General features: G+C 43.8%; 1 protein-coding gene across 1 annotated transcript in view; it reads right to left on the bottom strand.

The window, feature by feature from the left end:
• Window positions 1-1,513: 1,513 nt before the first annotated feature.
• The window catches only part of CDC73 (cell division cycle 73), an 81,768-nt gene continuing 57,886 nt past the window's right edge, over window positions 1,514-25,395 (bottom strand). The window contains exons 11-17 of the mRNA XM_028531255.2: window positions 24,495-24,552; window positions 20,085-20,120; window positions 19,695-19,782; window positions 12,350-12,511; window positions 10,031-10,131; window positions 5,135-5,276; window positions 1,514-4,241 (exon numbers count right to left, since the gene is read on the bottom strand). Coding sequence (XP_028387056.1) covers window positions 4,205-4,241; window positions 5,135-5,276; window positions 10,031-10,131; window positions 12,350-12,511; window positions 19,695-19,782; window positions 20,085-20,120; window positions 24,495-24,552 — 624 coding nt within the window. The 3' untranslated portion in view covers window positions 1,514-4,204. The remainder of the gene's footprint in view (window positions 4,242-5,134; window positions 5,277-10,030; window positions 10,132-12,349; window positions 12,512-19,694; window positions 19,783-20,084; window positions 20,121-24,494; window positions 24,553-25,395) is intronic.

The following is a 25,395-nucleotide window of genomic DNA, read 5'->3' as shown; positions in this document are numbered from 1 at the left end:
CGCCTGCCCAGACCCTGCCTCCCGGGCGGCACGTGGGCTTCCTCGCCCGGGGGCCTGGGTCACCCGGGTCACCAGGAGGCGCGAGGCTCTCAGCTCCACAACGTTTTTGTTTTCCACTGAACCCTAAGTGCCCACGTCCGCTGAAATAAGTCGCACACCCTACCAGGTCACGCAGCCCAAACTCACCCTCCGTTCAACAACCCCTCGTGGAGAGAGAGGAGGAACAGGTGACCCAACAGTGCCTCTCGGTGCCCGCCCCGGGTCACCTTCAAACGTGAAAGTGAAGTAGCCTTTGGTCAATGTAAAGCGAAAAAAATGGAATTCGATGCCAGAAAAATCCTCAGATCACTTACAACCACCCCCACTTTTTAAATGTTGGTAGTCAAATTCGTTTATTTCACCGGCTTTCCTCATTTAAATGGCACACATTTGAAATTCCCAAGTTACTATTCAAAGCACTACCTGAAATAATGCATATACGCCCGAATGGATCCAGAACTTGAAATTATGATGAGCTATTATGCACTTACTAAATATAACTTTTATGTATCTATTGCACATTTTCGATTTTCCTCATTATCCCAACGTATTCATGCCAATACCAGGCTGGGGGTCAGTGCACACCCAAACGGGAGGGCGCGCAGGCCAGGCCACAGGGGACAAGGCATTTCCCAACTTCCAATCCCAACGTCACCTTCCGTCACCTCTTCCACGTGTTACTTCTAGTGTGAATATACTCCCACTCGAGTAACCAGCTGAATGTCAAATCCAAGTAACTAATAAAAACTCAGTCAAATGACATTAAGGCTAAGTGTAATTAAATTTATTTTTCATGTTTTCTTTCATTTTGACCAGCTTTTGTACTTGTATTTGTATTATAAAATATGCCATTGGTCACAGAGAAGTTTATAAACTAGCTTAACAAGTAAGACTCAGATAGCAAGTGATCTGACAAAGTGGCACCTCATTTCCAGCCACATACATGTATCCTGTCATCACTGTCTCTACTGTTGACACTGATAAAGGGGAATTGTTATATAGTAAGAAATATGGCAACTAAAGACCCCCTCCCCACCCTCCAAAAAAGAACAATGTCATCACTTTAATTTTGTTAGGAGTCACAAAAATTTTTATTTAGGAAAAATATTTCCTTCAATGTTTATTAGATCATTAATTTTATTTAAATGAATAATTTACTTTTGCTTTTCTGTGTCGACCAATTAAAAAGTATGCCTCTTTCTTTCCATAAGCAAACTCTCATTCTGCATGGCAGATAAGAAATTAATACTTTATTTCCTTCTACCTTAAAAATTATGAAGTTTTCCTCCACGGATTAGTTATTTTGGTATGAATTATTGTCATGCTGCTGTTATTAAAAAAAATAGTCAAGGATATGGACACATGGGAAACAAATCATAAACTACAATACTAGTTTATAATGAAATATATTAAACATTGTTTAAATATTAAACAGCAAATACTCCTATATTAAATAAATAAAACCAATTTGTCATGTGGAACCATAGGCCAATACCACCAGTAATGGGGATGGTCTAGTGCAAAGGGTGGCCACAAAAAAGAAAAAAGGAGAAGAAAACACATGTAATACCAGTAATTCTCAATCCTTTCTGAACCTGAAGAATTTGTTAAAAACACTGATGACCAGGTCTCACCCCAGGCAACTCAGACCGGACTCAGAACTCGGGAAACAGACTTTTGGCCAGGCCGCCACGCGGCTCCGGCCTGCAGTCAGGGTGGACGGCTGCCGACGGAGACCTGGTGCTTCTCACCGCTCCCTGGCGCAGAGGAGTGTCCACGGGATGATGCAGTGGAGCTTTCTGCATCCGCTGGGATAAGACAAGGGGCCTGGTCACAGTAACTTATGGGTAAGCCAAACTGGTTCACGGGTACTTCATTTCCATTTAAGTGTCTTCGAATGCCTCTTTGTTCCCTGTAATTCTGTATTTTCAAACTCCCAGACCAAGTACAGAGTACTTTATGTTACGTTGAAAATACATCATTGATTCGTGTATATAAATATTTCCTGAATGCCTACTATGTGCAAGGCACTGTGATGGCTGCAGCTGTAGGACCTGGAGTCACGAACAGTGATTGGCTGTGAGTTGGTTGTTTAAGAATTAATGTCTATAAATTAATTACATCGACCTAAATAAGGGATTGAACTGCCAAAAACAGAGAGAGACAAAGAAAATAGGTACATGCTAAGGTCTGATTTTAAAATACAAGGCGTAGCATATTTGTACTTTTCCTAATGTTCCTTACAGTATTTCCAGAAGCCTCTGAATACATATAAGGCAAATTCAAGATAGAAAAATAAATCCTGTTTAAAGTAGATGTTCCCAATTTTAACCACACTCTGTTATCAAGTAAATTTCATACATGACATAAGTATAAATACTAAAAATCTTTATAGAAAGGTAGTTCATGTCCACTTGTAGTAGTCTTAACAAGTAATCTTACATTAAAATATTACAGATTCTAAACCTTGACTATTTCATCACTGAGAAAGTTTATACAATACATAATTTATTTTGAAAACAGATTTATATGCTGAGATATTCTAATGTGAAAAAAAATTTTCTCTTATTTTCAAGAAGAGGGTGCAGAGAAGAAAGAAGGGGGCAGATTCTGTTCAAACCTTATAAACATTCTAAAATCTTATTTTAAATGCTGACTGCTTTTCTTCTGAAAAACCTAGTGAATTCCACATGAATAAGCCTTTTTTTTTTCCATTCCCTATTATCGGTATGGACTTTCATGGTCAGTGAAAGAGTAAGTTAAGTGCTTCTCATTTTTATGATAGCATTAAATTTACAAATGAGGCTAGCCAATGTCAGCTGAACGTAAGAAAGAGTTAGATGTTTACCAAAAAAATCATGTCAACCTAAGAGAAATCACTGCGGGGAGAAAACGGGGGATGGAGGGAAGATATAAATGATCAGCAACAATTCTAATGGTAAAAACTGGAAGTCAAGTTTCCGAGTTGCTTTTAAGTGATTTAAGTGATCGAATGTGAAATTAAGACTCGAGGAAAAGGCTCCTTCGTTGTACTATGGATGCAACACTGTCTGAAGTGGAGAAGTAGTAAAATATCTTAACAAGTTAAAATATAGGTTTTATATTTCATACGATATTGAATACACGCATAAAAATACCAGTGTTTTCATCTTGTTTCTGTTCAGACACTTACTTAAGCAAATGTGTTCTTTGGTGCCTGCGAGAGTTTATCAGTACTCAGGACAACGGAAGGTAAGGACTGAGGCTGACCTGCCTACAAACAGAAGACTCAAATCCCATGCCCTGTAAGTTACGAATCAAAGGTGGGTTTATGGGAAAAGATAAGGAAGTTAAAATCACATTGCAGTAGGACTCATACGTTTCCTTCCCCCAAATCATACTCTGGCTCCCAAAACAAAAAGTACTATAGCCTACAAGGTTTTCAATCTGTGTTTTGAGATGTTTCAAGTGGAAAGATGTCACAGATAGAAATATATCATTCTAAGTTTTAAAATCCCCAAAGTCAGTGAGAAGCATGTACATTCATTAAATGTATTCAATATAAGTAAAGAAGTCTTGAAAAGGCTGAACAGTTCAACCAAAGCTGAAGAATTGTTCTTGATTTTTCATTATTCCTTTTTAAATAAAGAATAAGTATAGATACAGCATACATACAGGCTGACATTTTGATTCATCCAAAATAGTCACATCCCTTTGCTTGGTTTTGCAAGTTCCAGAAACTAAGATTTAATACCATTCATAACACAGCATTTTCAATAAAAGGAATTATAGAGCAATGAAAAATCAGAAGCAAGATGGCTTAGAGAGCCATATAACCTCTAAATATACACACATTTATAACCTGTATTTATTGTCTAAAGAAACACATTTTAAGTAATGCTAGTTTAACCAATGGAGAAAAAACTTCTATCAAAATATACAATTTCCATTACAGACTAGAAGGCTAATATTAAAAAAATAGTTGTAGGCCAAAAAGTTTGCGTATATGAATGACGGGCACCATCCCTTCGAAGCATAAAGCATCAAATGAGGTCTTTTGATCGATGTGACCTTCTTAATTGTAAGTTTTTGATAAATTCATAAAGCTTGACTCTCAGGCAGTCTTTAGACCAAGGTACATCCAATGCTTCTTAATCCATATTTGCAGAAGGGGAAATGATATAATTCAGAATCTCAAGTGGGATTTATGCTTTACCATGTACCTGAAAAACAGTATTATAAGAAGTTATAATGATTATTGAGAATTTTAGGATTTTTAAAATATTACATGTAAAAATAAACTGACTTTTTCAAACACTAAAACAGGATATTTTGTTTTCTTAAAAAAAAAACAAAACCCTGGAAACTTGCTACTCTAACTTTTGGAAATACAAAGACTTCTGAAGTAAACTAGAAGAAACATTCCTCTTATTAAAGTCTATAATCTAAGAGCTTCTGGCTAGAATTATACATGTTCCTTTTTACTACATTTTCAATTCTAATCATTGGGTAACCTCAAACACCTGTGATTTTGAGGAAACCCATAATATTCAGTGGGAGACTCAGACCAAGAAAGTTAGATTTTAATGGGTGCCTCAAAGAGAATAATAGACTCACTGGTATTAACTGTGATTATTTTCCAATTACAAAACTGATACTCTTATAAAGGACTTTAATAACTCTGTACTAGTAATTAAAACAAATTTGGAAACTAAATTCCTTTCATGAGCTACCCCCAACTCAAATCCAGAGTTACAGGCCTCGTGCTGGAAAAACCACAGGGATCACTTAACCCAAGTTCTCGGGCAGGCGGAGAGAACGCAAGGTCCGACCTGCGCACAGCCAGACCATAGAAACCCAGACTAAAGTGCAGGTCTTCCGCCTCAGACTTCAGTTGCCTTCTACCAAGCAAGAAGCCCTTTCTCCGCCCGTTTCTGAAGTCAGTATAACAAAGGCATTTGTTACTTATCTACTGTAGTTCAGCATCAAATTAGTGTTCAAAACAATGGAATGGGGAGAAATGGTTCACAACCTTAAGGAACGTAAAATCTGACTGAAGAGACGGAAGAGTCAACATGATAGAGCAGAAGTAAGAGCATTCCGGAAGCAGAATTACCTGTCCAATGTTTCCCAAAACCGTAAGAAAACTGGTCTGTCCAAGTGACGTTTGTGATAGCTGAGTTCTAACACTGTTACGTCCCATTTCTGAACGTTTGGATCGAGACGAACTTCATCATATTTGAGATGGAAGGCTTTAACTGCATGGGAGGAAATGTTTTTTAACTCAAAGTGCAATAAAAATTATTAAAGTACTTTATGAAAAATGAAGACACACAATACAAACATTAGCACCCCAAAATAACTTAAACTAAACCATAAAACTAGTTTCCTTCCACCAACCAAAGCTATTATTATAACCAAAATGAATTTTGAAATTGATGCTAGAAACTGTGGCATCCTCAGAAACATTCGATTCAGCAAATATTTACTGAGGGTTGTTTATACATGCCAGCCACTGGGACTGAAAGGAGAAGTGAGATAAAATGCGTACGGCCCAGTGAAAAATAAGCAAGACAATTCAAACGCGGTATGATAACGAGAGGGAGGGTATCACAGAGACACACGAGAGCCCCTCACCCAGACCCTGGGGTTCAGAAAAGGCCCGCACGGGCAGTGAGGTCTGATCTGAGCGCCCTAACGGTGAAGCAACAAGGAGGCTAACGCAGAACGAGTGGCCCAGCCCGCAGCAACGGCCGCTCAGGAAGGCAGCTCACTCTGGGAACAGAAGAGGTTCGGCGGGACCCCGTGTGCACGGGGACCACGGCAGAGGCCCGGAGCGGCGCCGGCTCCCAGGCCACACCGAGGAGGCCGCACCGCGAGCTCGCAGGCGCGAAGAGGCACCCCCAGGTGTCCGGCAGAGGGCAAGGCCGTGACCCAGACGTCCAGAGGAGGGGCGGATGTGGTCCATGGGGGAAGATGTGCGCGTATGCAGGGGCTGAGAGCTAATGGGACCTGGCAAGAAATGATGAAAAGGGGAAAAGAAAAAAAGAAAAAACCCAGAAGGCCTCTGGACAAAGTTACCTAGATGCGGATAATTCGATGACTTAACGCCAGTGGAGTGTCATTTCACACATGCACGTGACACGGAAGACATTTAGCCTTTCTTTCCATTTTTTACTTTTGTTCTAATGTAAAATATGGCTCTTCTTCTCACCATTGTCATGTAGTATTAGGACTTTTTTTTATTTTTTAAAGAGAAAATGATTAAGTTTGCTCATTTTTTTGACAGCTACTTTACAGACTGCTTGTCCCATAATGCATGCCGGCTTACTGGCTTTTGGTGTTAAAAACCAATCAAGGTCCAATTCTTCATGGACATCCCAAATGAATAATCATCTGTGCCCACAAAAAACACAAACACGATTTCTAAACTATTTGCTTTTATAAATCAAAGTCTCTCATTGGACACATTACTCATTTTGAATTCAATTTAATGAATTTAAACCAATTCATTATAGAGGTTTTACGTCATGATTTCAGAAAACCCATTTTTAAAATGCTTTTTATGGGTAGAAAATATTTTTTGATTGTTTTTAAATTTTAAAAAATAACTCACATCTCAGTATTTCCTATTCTGCTTAACATGGTTCACTTTTCTAATTTTCTCAATATGATTGCTTTAAATCACTCTTAAAAATACATATTAGCCCTGGCTGGTGTGGCTCAGTGGATTGAGTGCAAGCTGCGAACCAAAGTGTCGCAAGTTTGATTCCCAGTCAGGGTACATGCCTGGGTTGCAGGCCACGGCCCCCAGCAACCACACATTGATGTTTCTCTCTCTCCCTCTCTTTCTCCCTACCTTCCTTCTCTAAAAATAAATAAATAACATCTTTAAAAAATACATATTAATTATATTTTTAAAAATGATTTACCCTGAGCCCAGGTTCAATTCCCAGCCAGGGTACATGCCCGGGTTGCAGGCCATGGCCCCCAGCAACCGCACATTGATGTTTCTCTCTCTATCTCCCTCCCTTCCCTCTCTAAAAATAAATAAATAAAATCTTAAAAAAAAAGAAGCTGGTTTAAAAAAAAATGATTTACCCAAAGCAACAAAGGTATACAGCCCCCCCATTAATGATTTCAATGCATTTAGTTTATATAATATTTGTTCTTCCAAAAGAAGAGACAAATTTTTAAATTAAAGGCGAAATATCAGGGCCCAAAAGTGTAAGCCACAATGAACAAGGTCTCTCTCATCATATAAAATATTTCATTTGCATGAAGCAATTGTGACAAGTAAGCTTACAACACTAGGACATTACCACAAAATATCTTTCTTTTCTTTTAAAAAAAAAATCTTTCTTATTCAAAAAAAGATTTAATAGGTTTAAAAACATCAGCAAAAAGTGAGGGGGAAACAAGCTTTCTTAGAAGCCAGTTCTCTGGTAGCACAGTGACACCAAAGCAAACCGCTTCACACGGGCCAGAACTGCTCATTTCCTGCAACCTGCATGAATCCTGTCAACATTTTTTTTTATGGGAACAAAGAAGCAAACAAAATTAAAACAGTGCTCTTGAATAACGTTTAGTAGATACAATGATGTCAAATGACAGAGACACAAATAATACAAAAATTATTAAATGAAAATTCTTTTCAAATGATAACTAGCACAAATTTGAAGAAATCATCACCTAAAAGTCTTGATCACAATGTATGCAGCCACCTCAAACACAGAATAAATAATACTTTAGAAAAGCGGTATCTAGTTACAAGGTCAAATTTCTCATAATTCTGAAAAGGTTTTATTTGGCAATTTTATGTAAGTCAATACACTTAGGATCTCTAAAACTTGGTGGCTTATGAAGAAAACGTCTTTTTCGCCGGGGCCCACCCAGACACTCCCAGGCACCCTGCCCCCTCCCCCGCATGCAGACAGAAGCACGGAGAGCAGCGGGGGTGGGGGACCAGAAGAAGAGCAAGTGGGATCAGCAAAGAGACCACTAAGAAGTACGAGGTAATATATCCCTAAGTTTCTGACCTAGGCAAAAACATCATTTAAAGACTAACTGCGGAAAAGGCAGGTTGGGGCTGAGGGTGAGCACGGGACGCTCACCTGCCCCTGGGGCAGGCTGAGCCTGATGCACGATGGGACCTCCCAGCAGTCGCCGGGTCATCGGTCCTGAGCTGTGGGGCCCAGAACAGCAAGCCAGAGACTCAGACAGAGACAGAGGTGGTGGAGGAAAGCCATCGGAACTCCTCAAGAGAGAGAATTTGTAATTAAAGGAGAAGAGAAGCAAGAGCATAAATATGTGGCTGGAAGCCAGAGGAAAAGTAGATACGGAGTCTGAGAAAGCATAACAAGTCACAGGAAAGTAACATTTTAAAGAGGAGAAAATGTGGTGAAGAGAGTCAAATTCCGAGGAAGAGGTCAAACCTGTCTATTCAATCGCGGGGTCACTGGGAGTTTGGTGGGGACGGCCTGGAGGAAGGCAAGAAAACGGGACCACAGTGAGTCGGGGGCTGGAGGGAAGAGTGAGAGCTGGTGGAGGCCGTTCTCCCAAGAGCCTGGCTGTAACAGCAGACGGAAGAGGGGCCGGAAGGAAGGCGGAGGTCAAGGGGACGGGCCTGCTTCACTCCATGCTTTCAAGGCAGAAGGGCAAGAGCACTTTCATTTTAAATGCTCACAGAAGGGAGTAAAGAAGAAGGCTGAAGAAAAAGACTAATTCACGGAAGAAAATAATCACTAATAACTATTTTTAAAGAGTCTCTAAGCTCTTCCACCTAAATTTCAGAAATTAACAATCTGAACAAAACAATTAAAACATCATTATACTCTTTAATGAAATTTAGAGAGCATTTATATCTTGAAGACATTCTAATCATAATTTTTACAATGCTATTCAACAAGACAAGTAGGTAAAACACGGTATTCACATTGACTGACATTTTACTTTTTAATAACATTCTCAATGTCTCCTGATCTTTTAACTTTCATTTATTAACCATATGCATCACTCAAGTTCCAGAAATAACATACAAAGCAATCCTGATGTTAGAAATACCAGAGACCCTCACACGATTCAATCTTCCGCGTGAGGGCGGTTTCTGGCCGGGAAGAATGCCGGGCCCCTGACAAAACCAGAGGCTGCTGAAGCAGGCCGGCCGGCACAGCAGCCCACACTCATAACCAAGTTGGCATTTTTAGTAAACATCTGTTTCATGAGAATGCTTTTCATAAAGTGGTTCTATGCTACTAACTTAACTGGGTACTCAAATTCAACTATAGCTGAAATCTTCCTGCTTAGGAAAACACAAACAAAAAAACCCAGGCTTGAGCCCTGGCTGGCGTAGCTCAGTGGATGGAGCACGGGCTGGGAACCAAAGTGTCGCAGGTTCGATTCCTAGCCAGGGTACGTGCCTGGGTTGCAGGCCATAACCCCCAGCAACCGCACATTGATATCTATCTCCCTCTCTCCCTCTCTCTCCCTCTCTCTCTCTCTCTCTCCCCCTTCCCTCTCTAAAAATAAATAAATAAAATCTTAAAAAAAAAAAAAAACCCAGGCTACATTTATGTACTTCTTATTCGGTAAAGGGCACAAGCCACACGAAACTCAGAGACCTGCCGAACGCTTCCTCTACACCACACTCTTCTGCGCTGACGGAACTGGAGTGCACACGGTGGGTAAGGCTCCTCCCATCGGGGAACTTACAGTCAAGATATATGCTGGCCATCAATTTTAATTACAATGCATGGACATGAACTAGTATTAATGATTTTAAAGCAGCCTGAAAATTATTAATGCTGGGGAACGAGCAATAATTCACGTATACAGAAAATATTAACGTTCAAAAAAGGCTTTAACGTATTTCACAGGTGAAAAACGACATTACATGTGTTACTGGGAATCGTTTAATATGCATATCTCACATGCAGACACACAGGGGACTCCTCATCTCAAATAACGCAAGAGCACCCCTATGCCGCATTAGCAGTAAAAAATGGAATCTTACTTTTAGCAAATATGTCAACTGGCGACCCATCAGGCAACAGCCACGGCCAGCCTTTGAACTGCCACGCAGGCCCCTGCACGAACACGGCCACGACCCGGTCCCTGCAAACAGAAGGGGGTGAGAAGGGTGGAGCGAGAACAGGCGAACACGTGCTGGGACCCTCCGGGCGAGAGCCTCGCCCTCCTCCACGCGACAGCGTGTCCTGCGCACACCTGCGAGGCACGCGGCACGGGACCACAACCGCCCGCTGCTCTGCCGTCGTCCGAGTCCACGAACGACTGCTGTGCGTCCCATGAGTGTTTCCTCCCCCAGACCTTTTCAACATGATTCATCCCACTCACGTCCTATGTGATATTTTAGCCTTTTAAAAGGGGGTTTTATTTATTTTTAGAGAGAGAGGAAAGGAGGGAGAAAGAGGAGAGAAGCATCAATGTGTGGTTGCCTCTCAAGTGCCCCCTAATGGGGACCTGGCCCACAACCCAGGCATGTGCCCCACCTGGGAATTGAACCAGAAACCCTTTGGTTCGCAGACCAGCACTCAATCCACTGAGCCACACCAACCAGGGCTCTCTTCAGCCTTTCATTTCTCCCCTTCTGCTGCAGTAGCTACAGTAAGGGCCCACTTCTCCAATGCAACAGGGAACAGTAGCTGATATATTAATTGAAAAAGTTGGTTTTAAAAGGCAATCATTCAGCCCTGGCTAGTGTGGATCAGTTGGTAGGAGCATTGTCTTGTAGACCAAAGATCTTGGGTCCGACACCTGGTCAGGGCACAGGTTGCAAATTCAATCTCCAGCCAGGGTACGTTTGAGAAGGCAACCAATTGATATCTCTCTATCTCTCCACCCCCTCCCGCCCCCACAATGAAAAAATGACCTCAGATGAGGATTTAAAACAAAAAAAAAGGAAATATTTTAAAATTCAAACAGATATTTTACTTTAATTAAAAATGCTATCTATAAATTATTGTAAGTCACCAACAACTTTATGAAGCTATAAGGCCTTATCTTTGACTTCTGATTATTTTAAAAGTAATCTGAGTACAGAAACCACATAGACTTTAAGTTTTTCAATTGTTTTACAACTGTTTCACTCACCATACAGTCTTTAAGTTTTTCTTAAAGCAACTTGTGTTTCCAACCATTTAATTTTGTTTTCCTAAAAAAGATCCCACAAATCCCTTTCTAGGCCCTCGTATCTCATTAGTTTACAAAACACTTAATTAACTCGAGAAGTCGTAAGCACACTGCCATAAACAGCTTAAGCCCGGAACCAAAGAGGTGGGGACAAAAGCCCAGCATGCCGTTAGCGACCTTCCCCAGGGCGCCTCCCCTGCGCCAGCGCGGGTCTCAGCAGCTCACACGTGACTTATGCCGAAACACTGAGCCCTCAACAGAGTCCGGGAGATGAGCCCGTCACCACTCCTTCCACAGAGGAGGAGGAAGTGCACAGGCCCACCAGAAAAAGGAGAAGGGGGGGGCGGCGGGGGGAGTCAGAGACAGCGAACCTTGCGCACTGGCTGCGCCACTCACTGCCCCTGTGTGAGGGTCGATAAATCATGAGAACAGCCACTTGGCATTAAGATGGAAACGGCTATGACCTCGCCAGTCCTCCACTAGGGCCTGAGGACGCCCAGTGGCCCCAGGCTGCCGCTGCCCTGGCAGCATACTGCCAGCGGCTGGACCTCCTACAGTCCGAAGACCAACCGGGGTTGCACAGGAAAACTCCGTCCAAGGTGCTGCGCTCCCTGAGTCACAGAGACGCGCTCTCGCACTGGTGGCTCTACTCCAGCTTCGATCAGTGACGGGGTTTGCGGTAACTGACGTATCTGAGGTTATAAGGCTCTTTGTATTATACATAGCTCAGTATTTTATTATGGAACATTTTAATATAATAATAGTGCTAAACCAGGGCAATCACGTTATTCTTATTAAATTATTCCCTTATAATAAATGCAACAATGCCTTTACTTACTGTGTCTTACCAGAAAACCTGAATTTTGCAAGTCTAAAATGTAGACCTCAAAACATTAGTCTGCTTGCAAGTGTTGCTCTAAAAGCTGATCCAGAACAAACAGACAAGTGGAAAGAATTTCTACTAAGTTTTCCAGAAGTCAGTGTTTCTTCTTACAAGTAAAATAAAGTTTCGCTGTCCAAAACAGAGATTTCAGTAAGAATCACTGGACTGTACTATTGATGACCACCAGATCAGGCATTGCCCCTGGTTTCAGAACAGGCTCCGTTTACAACACACAGTAAACGTGCTCCCTGTTCAAGGCCCCAGAAACCCGAGCACGAGCACGCGGAGAGGCCGCCGTACCAGTCCTGAGGCATGAGCTTCAGGGGCTGGTCCACCACGCGGTAGGGGACCGTGACGCTGAGGGCCGTGCCCCCGGGCTGCATCTGGTCCTTCCTCCTCTGGATCAGGGTCTCGTTCTCCCGCTGGCAGCCCTGCTTCTTCTTTTCGTCGGATGGGACGAATCTTTGAAAAAACAGAGAAAAGGTCAAATGATGCAATGTGATAAACATGGAAAAATAAATCATACTTTGTGATTTTTTAAACACTGAAGTTTAAACCCAAAACATTTCTTTCCAAATTAAACCTGCTCTGTGTGTACAGATCTTAATGCTCCAGGAGTGTGGGTCTCCTCTCTGCACGTCGAACGGGGGCATGCTCACCGCTGCCGTGCCAGGGTGGCGTCTCTCGCACCGACGCACAATTCGTACTCGCCAACACTCAGCACTCTTCAAGGCAACACAGAAAACCACACCGACCCTTGATTTCTCAAGTGCTACTAGAGGGAAATTTTCTGATAAACTGAAAGGGCTTGAAAGGAAGGTGATGTGGCCGGCCAGGCTTCTTCCCGGACGGGTGACTCAGCCAGCCCACGAACTTCACCAAATGCCCCCCTTCACAGGTAATGCTTCAGCAAAGTTAGAATTTCAAGGATGCTTTGCAAATTTTTAAGTAAGGAAATTAGATCAGTGTATGCCAATTGTCTGTTACAGTAAATATTGCTAGTAATTTAGCAAATGAGCAAATCTATGTAGTTCAATTATCTACTATACCATCCACCTTATTCTCAAAAATAATTCAGCAGTCTGCAGAGCTGTTGCCAGCTCTAGGTTTGTTAGTATTCACAAAGCATTTAAAACGGTGTTTAAAGAAACATAAATACACACACACACACACACACACGCACTCTCTCTCTCCCCTACACAGACTATCGGCATGCTGTGTTAACTATGGTCCGCCCTCTCCAGTTCAACGGGGCAATGCAGTCACTGCACCCAGTATCACCCTGCTCTAAAGTCCAGGGAGACAAAGGAGGACGGGGATGCAGACAGAATCCTTCGAAAATATCCAATCCCACATACTGGATACATCGTGAAGTGACACTAGAACCTTGTAACCCTGAGAGCTGTCGGCACAAGGTGACTGTGGTCACAGTGAACCTCACTTCCAAGCGGAGTGTTTTCACACCCACGGCACATCTGATGGAAAGCTGAGAGTGCTCTGTCACCTAAGGGTTTCCCCCAGATACCATGAAAACTCGTCCACGAGAAAATAGGAGAGTGAGGCTACTGCTCCAACAGTAGTAAACATATGCTTCCCGAACACCGCGTTTACTTCCTTTCCGTGTATTTCTGCATACACCCTAGCGTCTCACGGAGCGCAGGGTGACACTCACAGACAGGTAAGTGTTCATAAACGTGCACTCAGTCCAAGTGCCACTCCAACTGGGATCAAAAATATCTGCACTGGGCTGGAGGCTCCGCCACGCCCGCCTCTTGTCTCCCAGGACCCGTGCTGCCTGCTCCAGGAATGCACACCAGGATTCTTGCGCAGGGCGTGCTCTTGGGGGTCTGGCTTCTGTCTCTCGGTGTGAGGTTTTCCAGATTCGCCCAGGCTCGGGCAGTGCTAGCTCACCCTTTTGACTGCTGGGGAGAACGCTACGGCAGGACGACGCCAGGGTTTGTTTACGCATTCCTGTGAGGGACGTTTGGACAGTTCCACGGCTGGGGTCATAACAAATCACACTGCAGTAAACACTCTGTGTGTGTCTTTTGGGGGACATACGCTCTCACGTCTTCCATAAATCCCTACGTATGGAACTGCTGGATCATAGCATAGGTTTAACTTTACAACACACTGTCAGGAAGTTTTCCAAAGTAGGACAAAGTAGAAAGAACATTTTAAAAGCACCTCTCAGGTAACCAGCAAGAAGAGGACACCTGTGCCCCAGACAAGAAAGCCGGGGACCCAAAACACTGCAGAATTCTGTGCATGGAAGGCACTGGCAAACTAGTCAGACTTAAACTTTGCTGTCACTCTATTTCACAGATTCCTGGGACAGGAAACAGCCCGAATTCTGCTCCAGGTAGGGCATCCCACAGAAGCTCCTCTCATAAAGCCAGAACTCTCGGGATACGTTTGGTGTAATGGTAAACTAGAAACAACCCCACTGACCACCCTTTTTCCTGCCCCTCACCACCAGCTGTAGCCAATGCCATGGCAACTGCAAGGAAAACCGAATCTCAGAATCGTAAACTGGACCTCATTTAGATTTGAGGCAAGATTTAACCTTGGCCACAGTGATTGGTTTAGAACAAGCCAGCCAGGCCAATGAGAATTAATCCTGCGGTTTTTGCTGGAATTCCTGGGAAACGGGCACTGTCTTGGTCAGTGATTGCCAACCTGACATTTCTGATAATCGCCTTTGTCCCTGAAGGGGACAACCTGCCCGAGAGATGGAGGGACCAAATCCTGACTGCATCAGTTCAGGGCTGGGCCCAGCTGTGCCCAAAGCCTCACTCTTTCAGTTCTGTTGAACCAATAAATTACTTTTGACACAACTACTCTGAGTGAGTTTTTATCATTTACAACTAAAAGCATTCTAACAAATACAACCAGAATTACAAAACCGAGATGGTAGATGGATATATATGATTTGAAGAAATATTCTGACATCCATTGAGTCATCCATTTAGTGTTGCCAAGTATTGACAATCAATTTGTCAAAGAACAAAATGCAAATGAACTTACAGCTAGGTAAGCTCTAGGCTTTATGTTACTGTAAGAACAAAACAAGCCCTGGCCAGTGTGGCTCAGATGGTTGGAGCATCATCCCACAGACCGCAAAGTCGTGGGTTCAATCCTTGGTTGGGGCGCACAGGAGAAGGCAACTAATTAATGTTTCTCACATCAGTGTCTGTCTGTCTGTCTGTTTCCCCTCACACCAAAGCAATGGGAACAATGTCCTTGGGTGAGGAAAATACATACATATATACATACATACAGGAAAAGTTTATGGATATTTCCCAGGTTTCCCTTTTTCCTAAATAAAAAAATGCAAGAAAATACTATCTGGAAGTCAACCTCAAAGTGCAAGTTTAAAGTGGCGTTAAACTGGTTATGCTCCCAGATCTTCCGCATACACAAGTGCAAATCTTTTCTGGAGTACCCCCACCTACATTCTGTAAATCTAGAAATTTCTAGAAAAAAAAGTTTCCAAGGACATGAGTAAATGAAAACAACGAAAAAACATTACATGAATTGTAAAAACCACAAGGAAATGAGGTGCCATGAATGAAACAGTCAAAAAGGTAACTAAAGACTTCACGGATGCAACTGTCAGATCAAAGCTTGTAACAAAGCTTGCAAATATGTAAAGGGAAAAGTTACTTTAAAAGATCAAAAGGTTTGAAAACAAACTGAAATGAACCACTGCAATCAAAAAATTAGATTATCTGAATTTAAAAATGCAACAGACAGACTTAACATCAGATTAGGGCACGGCCTAAGAAACAGACAACTTTCTCACTGTTAAACTTAAGGAAAGCATGGAGAATGCACGTGACAGAGAGAGATGGGAAACAGAACCATGCGAGAGACAGTGAAAGATGAAATGAGAGGTCTGAAGTTTATCTTATTCAAGTCCCAGAAAGAAAAGAGCAAAAAGGGGGGGAGGGAAAGAACAAAGAAGTAGTACCGGAAGCAGAGATTTACGACTAGTGCGCTGCTGGAACGTGGAAGACACGCAACGCCTGCCTGTCTGGTCCAGGGCACTGACCTCTTTTCCCTTAGACTGTCGAACGAAAAGGCGACAACAGCCACCACAAGGGCAGCCGTCTGGTGTGAATGTCCTGTGTTGGACAATACATATATAGGTCACAGAATAGGGCTACATCGTATGGGTCACATAGTAAGGTTGCATCTGGCTGGTTAATTCTTGGTACCAGAAATCCTTATATACAAGTCACAGGCACCTGACTTTTTTTAAAAAAGTCCCTTTGGTGGAGGTCACGGGCATGGACAACAGTGTGGTGACTGCAAGGCGGAGAAGGGTGTAAGGAGTGATTTAATGCCAAAAAAACACAACAAAAGAGTAAAATAAAATAAAGTAAAAGTTACTTTGGAGAAAAAAAGAGTAGGTAATCACTATTATTTCCTTTCTGTAAATCAATCAAAATCATACCTATTTTTTGTCAAATCAGTAAAAAATATATTCTTTTGGTGTGCCGCAGAATTTTAGTAATTAGTCTGTGTGTGCCACGAGGTAGAAAAATCTGAAAATCACTGATCTAAAGAGATAAGAAGCAGAACTGATGAAAAAGGCCAATCCATAAATTTAATTCGAATGAACCCCAAAGTGGGATATAGATGAAATCTCCACCTCCGTCCAGAGATAAACTCAAGGCACTGTATTGTGCCATGTACAACGCATGCTTTTCGGTCCACAGTTCTGAGGGAAAACTAAGGACGCGCCTTCTGCACGGGCAGCGCTGAAGTGCAAGTTCGCACTACGCGCAGCAAACTACGGTGCTCCTGTAAAATAACCAAGTCAACACGACCTGCTCCACGGGACGGGCTGTCACACCAACCGCCAACCCACCGTCACCAACAGAGGAAGACAGTGCAGTGGAAGACAGTGCAGTGTCTTCAACGTAATGGGCAAAAACGGGAGACTCCTGTCTCTCTTCCAAAGTGGCTGAGTCATTCTGCACTCTGCGGGAACAGGAACCACTCCTGGTCCGGGGTCAACTCCTGCACGTGCTCGGCGTGCCAGCTGCCCGGGAGGCCTTCAGCACTTCTATGGCCCAGAATCACGAGCATCCTCAGACCAGCTTATCCTGAATACTTACAGTCCCACTGAAACTCGCTCACGGTCCTGTTTACAAACGGGGAAGGTGCTTTATAATGCTTCCATCACGTATCCTTACTTCATTATTTAGGGCGGTAAAGGTTAGGGTGGATTTTATTTTGTTTTGTTTCTTTTACTTACTGCAGAGCTAGAAAATTGAAGAACCCTCAGTTTTCCATGAAACCCAACAACATCTACGCCAACCCGAGCCATGGGTTACAGCCAGTACTGTAATTGTGTGGAGGAGGTTTCAATTATGCATTAATTACACAGCAGAGCCTCCAGCTGACTCACACTGCAGGGGACGTGTCAGCTGCAATGAGGTGTTAAACAATGAAGGGAGTGTTTTAGACTTGGAAGAAAAATTAGGCACGGTCTGTCCTGAGAATGTGGTCTGTTGAACTGCGTGGCTTCTTTGTAGCAAGGTGAAGGGGAAAGACACTAAAATTTACTTTGTGATTTTCTCTGCACTATTTGTTTTCTTCTATTATGAAATATTTAAGTATTAGAAGTGTAATATTAGAGGAGCAATGCAAAGATTTAGAGAATAAAAAATTAAAGAGAATTTTTTTAACTTTTCAAAAACTTATTGTGAATTTTCTGCAACTACTCAGACATATTTATAAAAAGTACAGTTGTACATTACTAAAAATTATGATAACCATAAGAACAAAGGTCACAAATCATAAGTATTCCAGGGCTAGAAAAGACAGTAACGATGCATAGACAGTGCAAAAAATCTACCACCAAGTAGAATGACGCTTCACAGGAACTAAAGTCAAGTCACAAGTGCAGATGAGACTGCCATGTATCAAAAAAAGGAGCTTAAAGCCAGAGAGAAACGCACTAGATAACGTCATAGCTAATACGCACACACTTTGAATTTCAGGGATGAAGAGTCTACATTATTCTCTAATTTTCTCAATGTGGTCCGCCTCCTTTTTCCCTTCCGGAACATTCACTCAATGCCCATTATCAGGCAAGAGCTGTCTCACACAAGGGAGACAGAGATCACAACAGGAGAACAGGTCCTCTCTCTGAGGGCCTCCCCCGCAGCTGCAGGGCCGGGTGCCCAGCTGCAGGACACAGAGCCAGCACCGGACCGGAGCCCGGATGGAGAGGCGTCTCCCACCCCACAGATGCAGTGGGCAGAAAGTCTACTGAGTACAGTGGTTAGCAGGTGAAAAGGAGATACATGAATACTCAAATACAAGCAACACTTCTTAAAAGTACCTAATGAAAATCGTTTGTACATGGGTCTGACAGTTTCTTTTATCAAATGTATTTCAAGAGGTAGACAAAAATGACTATTTCTTATTTGCCCTACTGTAGATTATTTGGGGAACCGTGGATTAGCAGAGGAATTACCTGAGTAATCCACATTGTCAGAACACTAAACTTCCCTGTCAAAGTCTAACAGCCCTGGCCGGTATGGCCACACCTGGGTTATGGGCCAGGTCGCCAGCTGGGGACATGCAAGAGGCAACCGATAGGTGTGTCTCTCGCACAACCACGTTTCTCTCCCTCTCTTCCTCCCTCCCTTCCTCTCCCTCTAAAAATAAAAAAAAAAAATTAGTCTTTTTTTTAAAAACACCTAATAAAATATAATATTATAATACATAAAATCCTGCCCTGGCTGGTGTAGCTCAGTGGATTGAGCGTGGGCCTGCAAGCCAAGTGGCTCCCGGTTTGATTCCCAGCCAGGGCACACGCCTGGGCCAGGTTCCAGTGGGGACTCGTAGGACACAGCCTCACACTGATGTTCCTCTCCCCCTCTTTTCCTCGTCCGTCCCTCCTTCTAAAAATAAGTAAAATATTAAAAAGTAATAAATAAAATCCCTTCTGTACCCTTGAAATCTATCATTTTATTAACCAATGTCACCCCAATAAATTTAATTTTAAAAATTCCTTCTTTCCATACTGTTAATGGGAAGAAGTTTGTTGAAAATTTCCTTCAAAGGTACTAAAGAAAAATCACTCACTACAAGAATAAACTTGTACGTACTAGGTTAAAGAGATCTTTATTCCGCTATTTAAAAGTCACAGGCACATAAAATTCAATTTGATGTAACCCAAAATGAGCAGGTCTCACAACCAACTTTGCTTCTCAGTTTTAATGAGCCAGAAGTGATTTGGAAGCAGCTCGACTTGCTTTGTGGAGGTGAGGTGCTTCCTTTTCCTTCCTCAAGAACTGTCACTGGTATTTTTATGTTGAAAGGCAGAGCGTTCACTCACGCTTTTTTTAGGTATTGTCACTGAATGAATATATTTTCCTAGTTGCCACTAAAAATACTTAACAAGAATTTAAAATGTCAGACCATTCGAAGTACAGAATACTATCACTATTCTAACTAACAGTGGACGTAAGAGAATCCCATCTATTTTGGAAGTTACATTTCAGAGTATCTGTAAAGCAGAAACTGAAATTTTGTTTTCCCCAAATAAGAAACAGGGAAAGACACCAGCGAACCCCCCGCAGTGGCCCCCGGCCCCGGGGCCGAGGGGCGGTGCGGCACTCACTTCAGGTCCTGGAGGAGGTCCTTGGCGTTGAGCATGGTGATTAAGGAGGTGGTGGCTGCGGGGATGATGATGATGGGCGTGCGAGACCCTGTCAGACAGAATTTGAAAGGCGGCATGTATGTCATCGGTACTTTGGAAAGAAATTAATTACCTTCCCAGTCAAAAATGTGTAAATTTATCATTTTCAATCCTTTGAGCTAAAAAAGATCTTAGGTCAGCAGTGAAATTCAAAACACTCAACATTCCATGTGACCCACGCCCCGCTGGTCAGCACAGACACTGAGCACAGACACACGACGTGAGAGCACCGCGGTGCTGGCCTGCTTCTGGAGTCCAGCTTCCTCTCCCTGACTTTTTAAAACACGCTTAGAGTCGCATGCACCACCTCACCTTTCTTCTGATTCGGGGGAGGTCTTGCTTGAGAAACTGTAAGAGAAAAAAATAAGAACCAAACTTTTGAGTGTTATAACAATCACATTCTTACTTTGAAGCTTAAAAATTATTCATATGTACATATAACTAGTTATAAAATTTTTAAATGTACTGCAATCATCTCAAATAATATTATTTCTCTCCTTTGTAAAAACATTAAAATGGGTCCTGACCAGCGTGGCTAAGTGGGCTGGGCATCGGCCCGCAAAGAGAAAAGGGGCCGGTTCAATTCCAAGTCGGGGCACACGTGTGGGCTGCAGGCCAGGTCCCCTGCCGGGGCACGTGCGAGAGGCAACCAATCGATGTTTCTCTCCCTCTCTTTCTCTCTCCTTTCCCCTCTCTCTAAAGACAAGTAAATAAAACCTTTAAAAAGCAACAACGCTGGAAGGGCTTAGCCGGTACCAGCAATCTGCAGGCACAGGAGTAGGCCTGGTGACCGACGACCGACTGCGACGCTGGGCTAAGGCACCCGGAGCGCCCGGAGCACACGACACGGGGAGGGCGATGCGCCTCACCACGTTCCAGGGAAAGGGAGTTACAGGGAGCTCAGACCTAAGTCACTACCTTCGCTTCTCTCTTTTTCAAAGTGTGTTCTGCTTTTTCATTAAAAGAGAGCACTATGGGCAATGAATCATATAAAGGTCTATATTATCTGGAGTGTCCCCTATCGTTAAGAATTGTGAACATACGTTATCACAGCACAAGTATTCATACCTTTTATTTGTATGCAACAGACCTGATGACGCACAGAAAGATTTGTTGGCACATAAATGGTCATAGGAGCCTAGTTCAAGATGAACGTATTTTAGGATAAAAAGGGCTAGCTATCTATCTGTCTATCCATACGCACACACATTCAATTTTCTGTGTTTATCCATAAAAATCAAAATATACTAACTGCCTTCCATGTGCCATGTACTGTGCTTACATATTTTTAGTCATAAAAATAAATAAAAATTTAGATTTAGAATTCTAACTAAACATCTGTTCTTAGAAAGATACCATTTTAAAGGGAAGCACACCAGTTTTAGAATACCACTTTGTACTCCTATACAAATTCATTGTGATTAGATATTATCGAATTCAGTAGTATGATTGTCCCACACACGTAAAAAGAGAAAGATATACACAAAAACAAGTTTACACACACAGATATTTACGGTAGTGTTCTCATCTTTCTTATTGCTGAGAAAAAGCACTAAAACTCTCAAGTCATGTTTGGGAGCAGCGCTCAGATACACCTCATCAGCTAGACAGTGTCACCTGGGAGGAAGTCCAGGCTCAGTGAGTGTGTGCTGCCTGTCGGAGGGAGAAAGAAAGGCATGGCAGCGTGGACAGCTACCGGGACAAACAGGAGACAGCAGCTGCTGGGAGAATGACTAAGAGAAAAACAAAAGGACGTCTCAGACTGAAATGCCACCGATGTGGTAAGAGAGCCACAACGGGCTCAGAGGGTTAGGGAAAGAGTCCTAAAATCAAGGCCAAGAAGACCAAGTGTAAGAACAAGACAAAATACAAAAGCTCTCAAACTACAAGTAAAGTTTAGAGGTTCAGTAAAAAATAACCACAAAAGAATACACACAGGCTCCTGGTAAGGGCCTGGTAAGGACCAAGGCAGGGGCTCGGTGAGGGGCATGCTGACGGGGGCCGGTTTATGGGGGAGGGGAGAATGAGAGGAAGCCCTATGGGTAAGAGTCTACACACATGATCTCAATTCGGGGCCCCGTTTTGCCACTTTCTAGGCAAATCACCCTGGCCAGTCTGACTGCTCAACCTCAGGTGTCCCCAGCCGTCACACCAAGATAAGTTTCTACACCAGGTCACTGTGCAAGGATCTCCTGAACCGGGTACGGTGGGCACTACCTGTCACAGCCCTGGCCCCCTCCTCCACTAAATGCAGGGACTGACGATGCACAGGCTCAGAAGAAGCATTACTGTTGCTATGTTTGATTTCAAATATAATTACATTCTTCACTTAGGTGTGTCTCAGAGGCCGTGTACGAGTCACTCTGCTGCATCCTGTTGTTCCAGCGATAAACCAAAGAGCAACAGCCCCTGCGCCCAGGGACCCCCAGTGCAGAAGCGGAGCCAGACCACACACGGGCCACGGCACACAGGCGCACGGACCGGTCTGAACGGGCAGTGCTGAGGGGCAGAGTAACCCCGCAGGAAGGTGTCCTTGCGAGAAGGCCCAGAAGCCCCCTCCAAGGAAGAAAAGGCACCGACTGCAGAGAACGAGGGGCCCAACGGCGAGACGGGAGGTGGGCCCGCCGGTGGGACACGAGCAGACGCCAGCGCCCAGGCAGCCTTAAGTGCGTACACGAGCGCCAGTGGAAGACAGAAAGTGACACAACATTCACATCACCTCTCCTGCGAGGGCAAGACGGAGGGTTCAGACAGGGACTCCGAGGAAACGGCAGGAAGGCGCAGGCCGCGCCGGGGCTGTTCCCGGGGGGCGAGGGCCAGCTCGGCACTGAAGGGAACGCAGCGCTGAGGACTGTCGCCAGCACCCGTGGGCCGGGCCGGGCCGGACCGGGCCGGACCCTCCACGTCCAGGTGCACCTTGTGGGGACGTGGAGGGATGCTTTACCGTGCACTGATCTAGCCTGGACCGGTGCGGCTCACGGGCTGGGCACTGTCCCGCAGGCCGGAAGGTCACAGGTTTGATTCCCGGTCAGGGCACATGCCTGGGCTGTGGGCCAGGTCCCTGGTCAGGGGCATGTGAGAAACACCCGATCGATGTGTCTCTCCCTCTCTTTCGCCCTTCCCCTCCCCTCTGTCTAAAAGTAAGTAAAATCTTTAGAAAAGGAGACCCATGGATCTAGAGAAATAATGATGGCTGACACTTGAGTTGTGGTGGTGGAGACGAAGAGAAAACAGATGCATCTGGAATACAGAAGGTAAATCTGACAGAACTCATGACACTGGGTGAGAGGAACAGCAAATCTGAAGGATGAAAAATAGCTCCTAAATTTCTGGCTTAGGAAGCAGAGTTAAGGCTGGTGCCTTCTATCCATGCAGCAGGGAGTGGGAAGCAGACCTCTCGGGGGAAATGCCAGGAACAAAGGCTCTACATCAGCTTGAAGAAGCCTGTGGCACGTCCCAACGTTAGGCAGTCAGTGTAAGACACCAAGGCAGGAAGAGACGCTCGAACTGCAGACATGGCGTGAGCGTCACCAGCACGTCAGCCCACCACCACGGGAGGAGGTGCTCCGACGGCACCCGTCCGTGTGACGCACCGGACACCCGAGCAGCATGCACCATCTGCCTGAGACACAGAGGGCCAACTCTCCCTCGCGCTGACCGAAAGCAGGGCCCCTGCCAGAAGCTCTGCGAAGTGCAGGGGCAGGTGGCTCGTAGAACTGGGGCTGGAGGAGGGAGCTGTGCCCGTGTGTGTCAGAAACGGGGCTGTCCCTCCAGCTACAAGAGGCAGTGGCAGCGAGCCCAGGGCCCCGCCCACCAAGGCTCGTACCGCTCCACCCACTGGGCCCTGTGGGCCTCAGCAGCCGCATTTCCCACCTTTGCGCAGTACAGTTTCTACAACAGTGACTCCACGGCCCTGTGTGATAAATGGCACACGCACAGCTGAAACTCGAAGCCACAAAGTGGTGTTATCAGTCTATTAAAATTATGAAAGCTTGCCCTGGCTGGCGTAGCTCAGTGGATTGAGCTCAGTCTGCGAACCCAAGTGTCACAGGTTCGATTCCCAGTCAGGGCACATGCCTGGGTTGCAGGCCACGGCCCCCAGCAACCGCACATTGACGTTTCTCTCTTTCTCCCTCCCTTCCCTCTCTAAAAATAAATAAAATAAAAACCTTAAAAAAATCAATAAAAATTAATAAATAAATCTTTTTTTTTAAAGATTTTTATTTATTTATTTTTAGAGAGGGAAGGGAGGGAGAGAGAGAGAGAGAGAGAAACATCAATGTGCGGTTGCTGGGGGCCGTGGCCTGCAACCCAGGCATGTGTCCTGGCTGGGAATCGAACCTGGGACACTTTGGTTCCCAGCCCGCGCTCAATCCACTGAGCTATGCCAGGCAGGGCTAAATTAATAAATAAATCTTTTAAAAAAATTATGAAAGCTTTATGCTTTACGAAGAAAACATGTCCCATCAGGGGACTCAAACAAGGAATGAGCAAGGGGAGGTGCATGTAAACTGTTTTTTAAAACATTTTTATAAAATGTTAAAAATCATTTTCTTAAAAATTTTCTTTACCTTTTCAAATATACCTATTGCCATGTACACGTTCTTATGCTATTACTTTAGAAGTGTTTTAACTACAATCTTAATTCCTTCAAAGCATCATAAACAACAAAAGTTTTTCACTCTTGTGATCACTTAGGAAAAAGAAATTGTCTGTTTTCACCTGGTCTCGGTACTGGCTGTGCTGCAGGAGTCTGAGTCTTCCGGGCCGATGCACCCTCCTTTAAGAGAATGAAAAATGACATATGACATCGAAGTTTCTTTACATAATAATCACTTTCATTTAATTACTGCAAATAAATTCCATGCCTAGTTGTTTCTCAGTCACCCCACTGAACATGCTATGGTCCTAAGAGTATAAAATAAAATAAATACCTTTTCCTTATTTCTTATGCTATTGGTCATGAGGTGGCAATAGAAACTTAAGTGGAAAATAAATGTAAAATTGTTACTTACAGTAGTTATTATAAGCATAATATTTCTCAAATATTCAATGATTTAATTGCTGACAATTTTAACATTTCAAATATGTCATTACCTGTTTTTAATCAAGTCAACCCTTTTTTCCCTTCAAACAGTTTCAAAATGAATAATTAATATATAACCTCACATTAGAAAGATGTAAACAAAGCCACAAACACTTCATATTAAATGCCTTTGAAATATTCAGGGAAAATAATCCCATTTACAAAGATGAGATCTGTCATATTTAAGAGTGGCTGAAAATATCTTAAGACCGGAGAGCAAATCTCAACTGATCACTAAGCACGCAGTGTGCACGTGAAAACACGCTGAGCGCTGAGTCCTGCCCATCCTTGACTCAGGCGTGGACGCCTCTGAAAGACCCAAGGCACCTGCCACAGCCCACGGGCCTGACGTCAGAATGGTGGGCTACGGCGAAGTGCAGAACACAGTTAGGTACCACCTTCCCGCCACGTGCACTGCCGTTTAACTCCTAGGAAAATTCAGTGCGTGTTTGACCTTTACAGAATAGACCTGGCCGTCCAACTGTCTCAGGTTTGTGGGATTATAAAGAAGGCGTCCCGCTCACACACAAGTCCTGC

The sequence above is a fragment of the Phyllostomus discolor genome, chromosome 15 (assembly GCF_004126475.2).
Source record: "Phyllostomus discolor isolate MPI-MPIP mPhyDis1 chromosome 15, mPhyDis1.pri.v3, whole genome shotgun sequence".
NCBI classification, from domain to species: domain Eukaryota; kingdom Metazoa; phylum Chordata; class Mammalia; order Chiroptera; family Phyllostomidae; genus Phyllostomus; species Phyllostomus discolor.
This window is presented reverse-complemented; position numbering and strand designations above follow the sequence as displayed.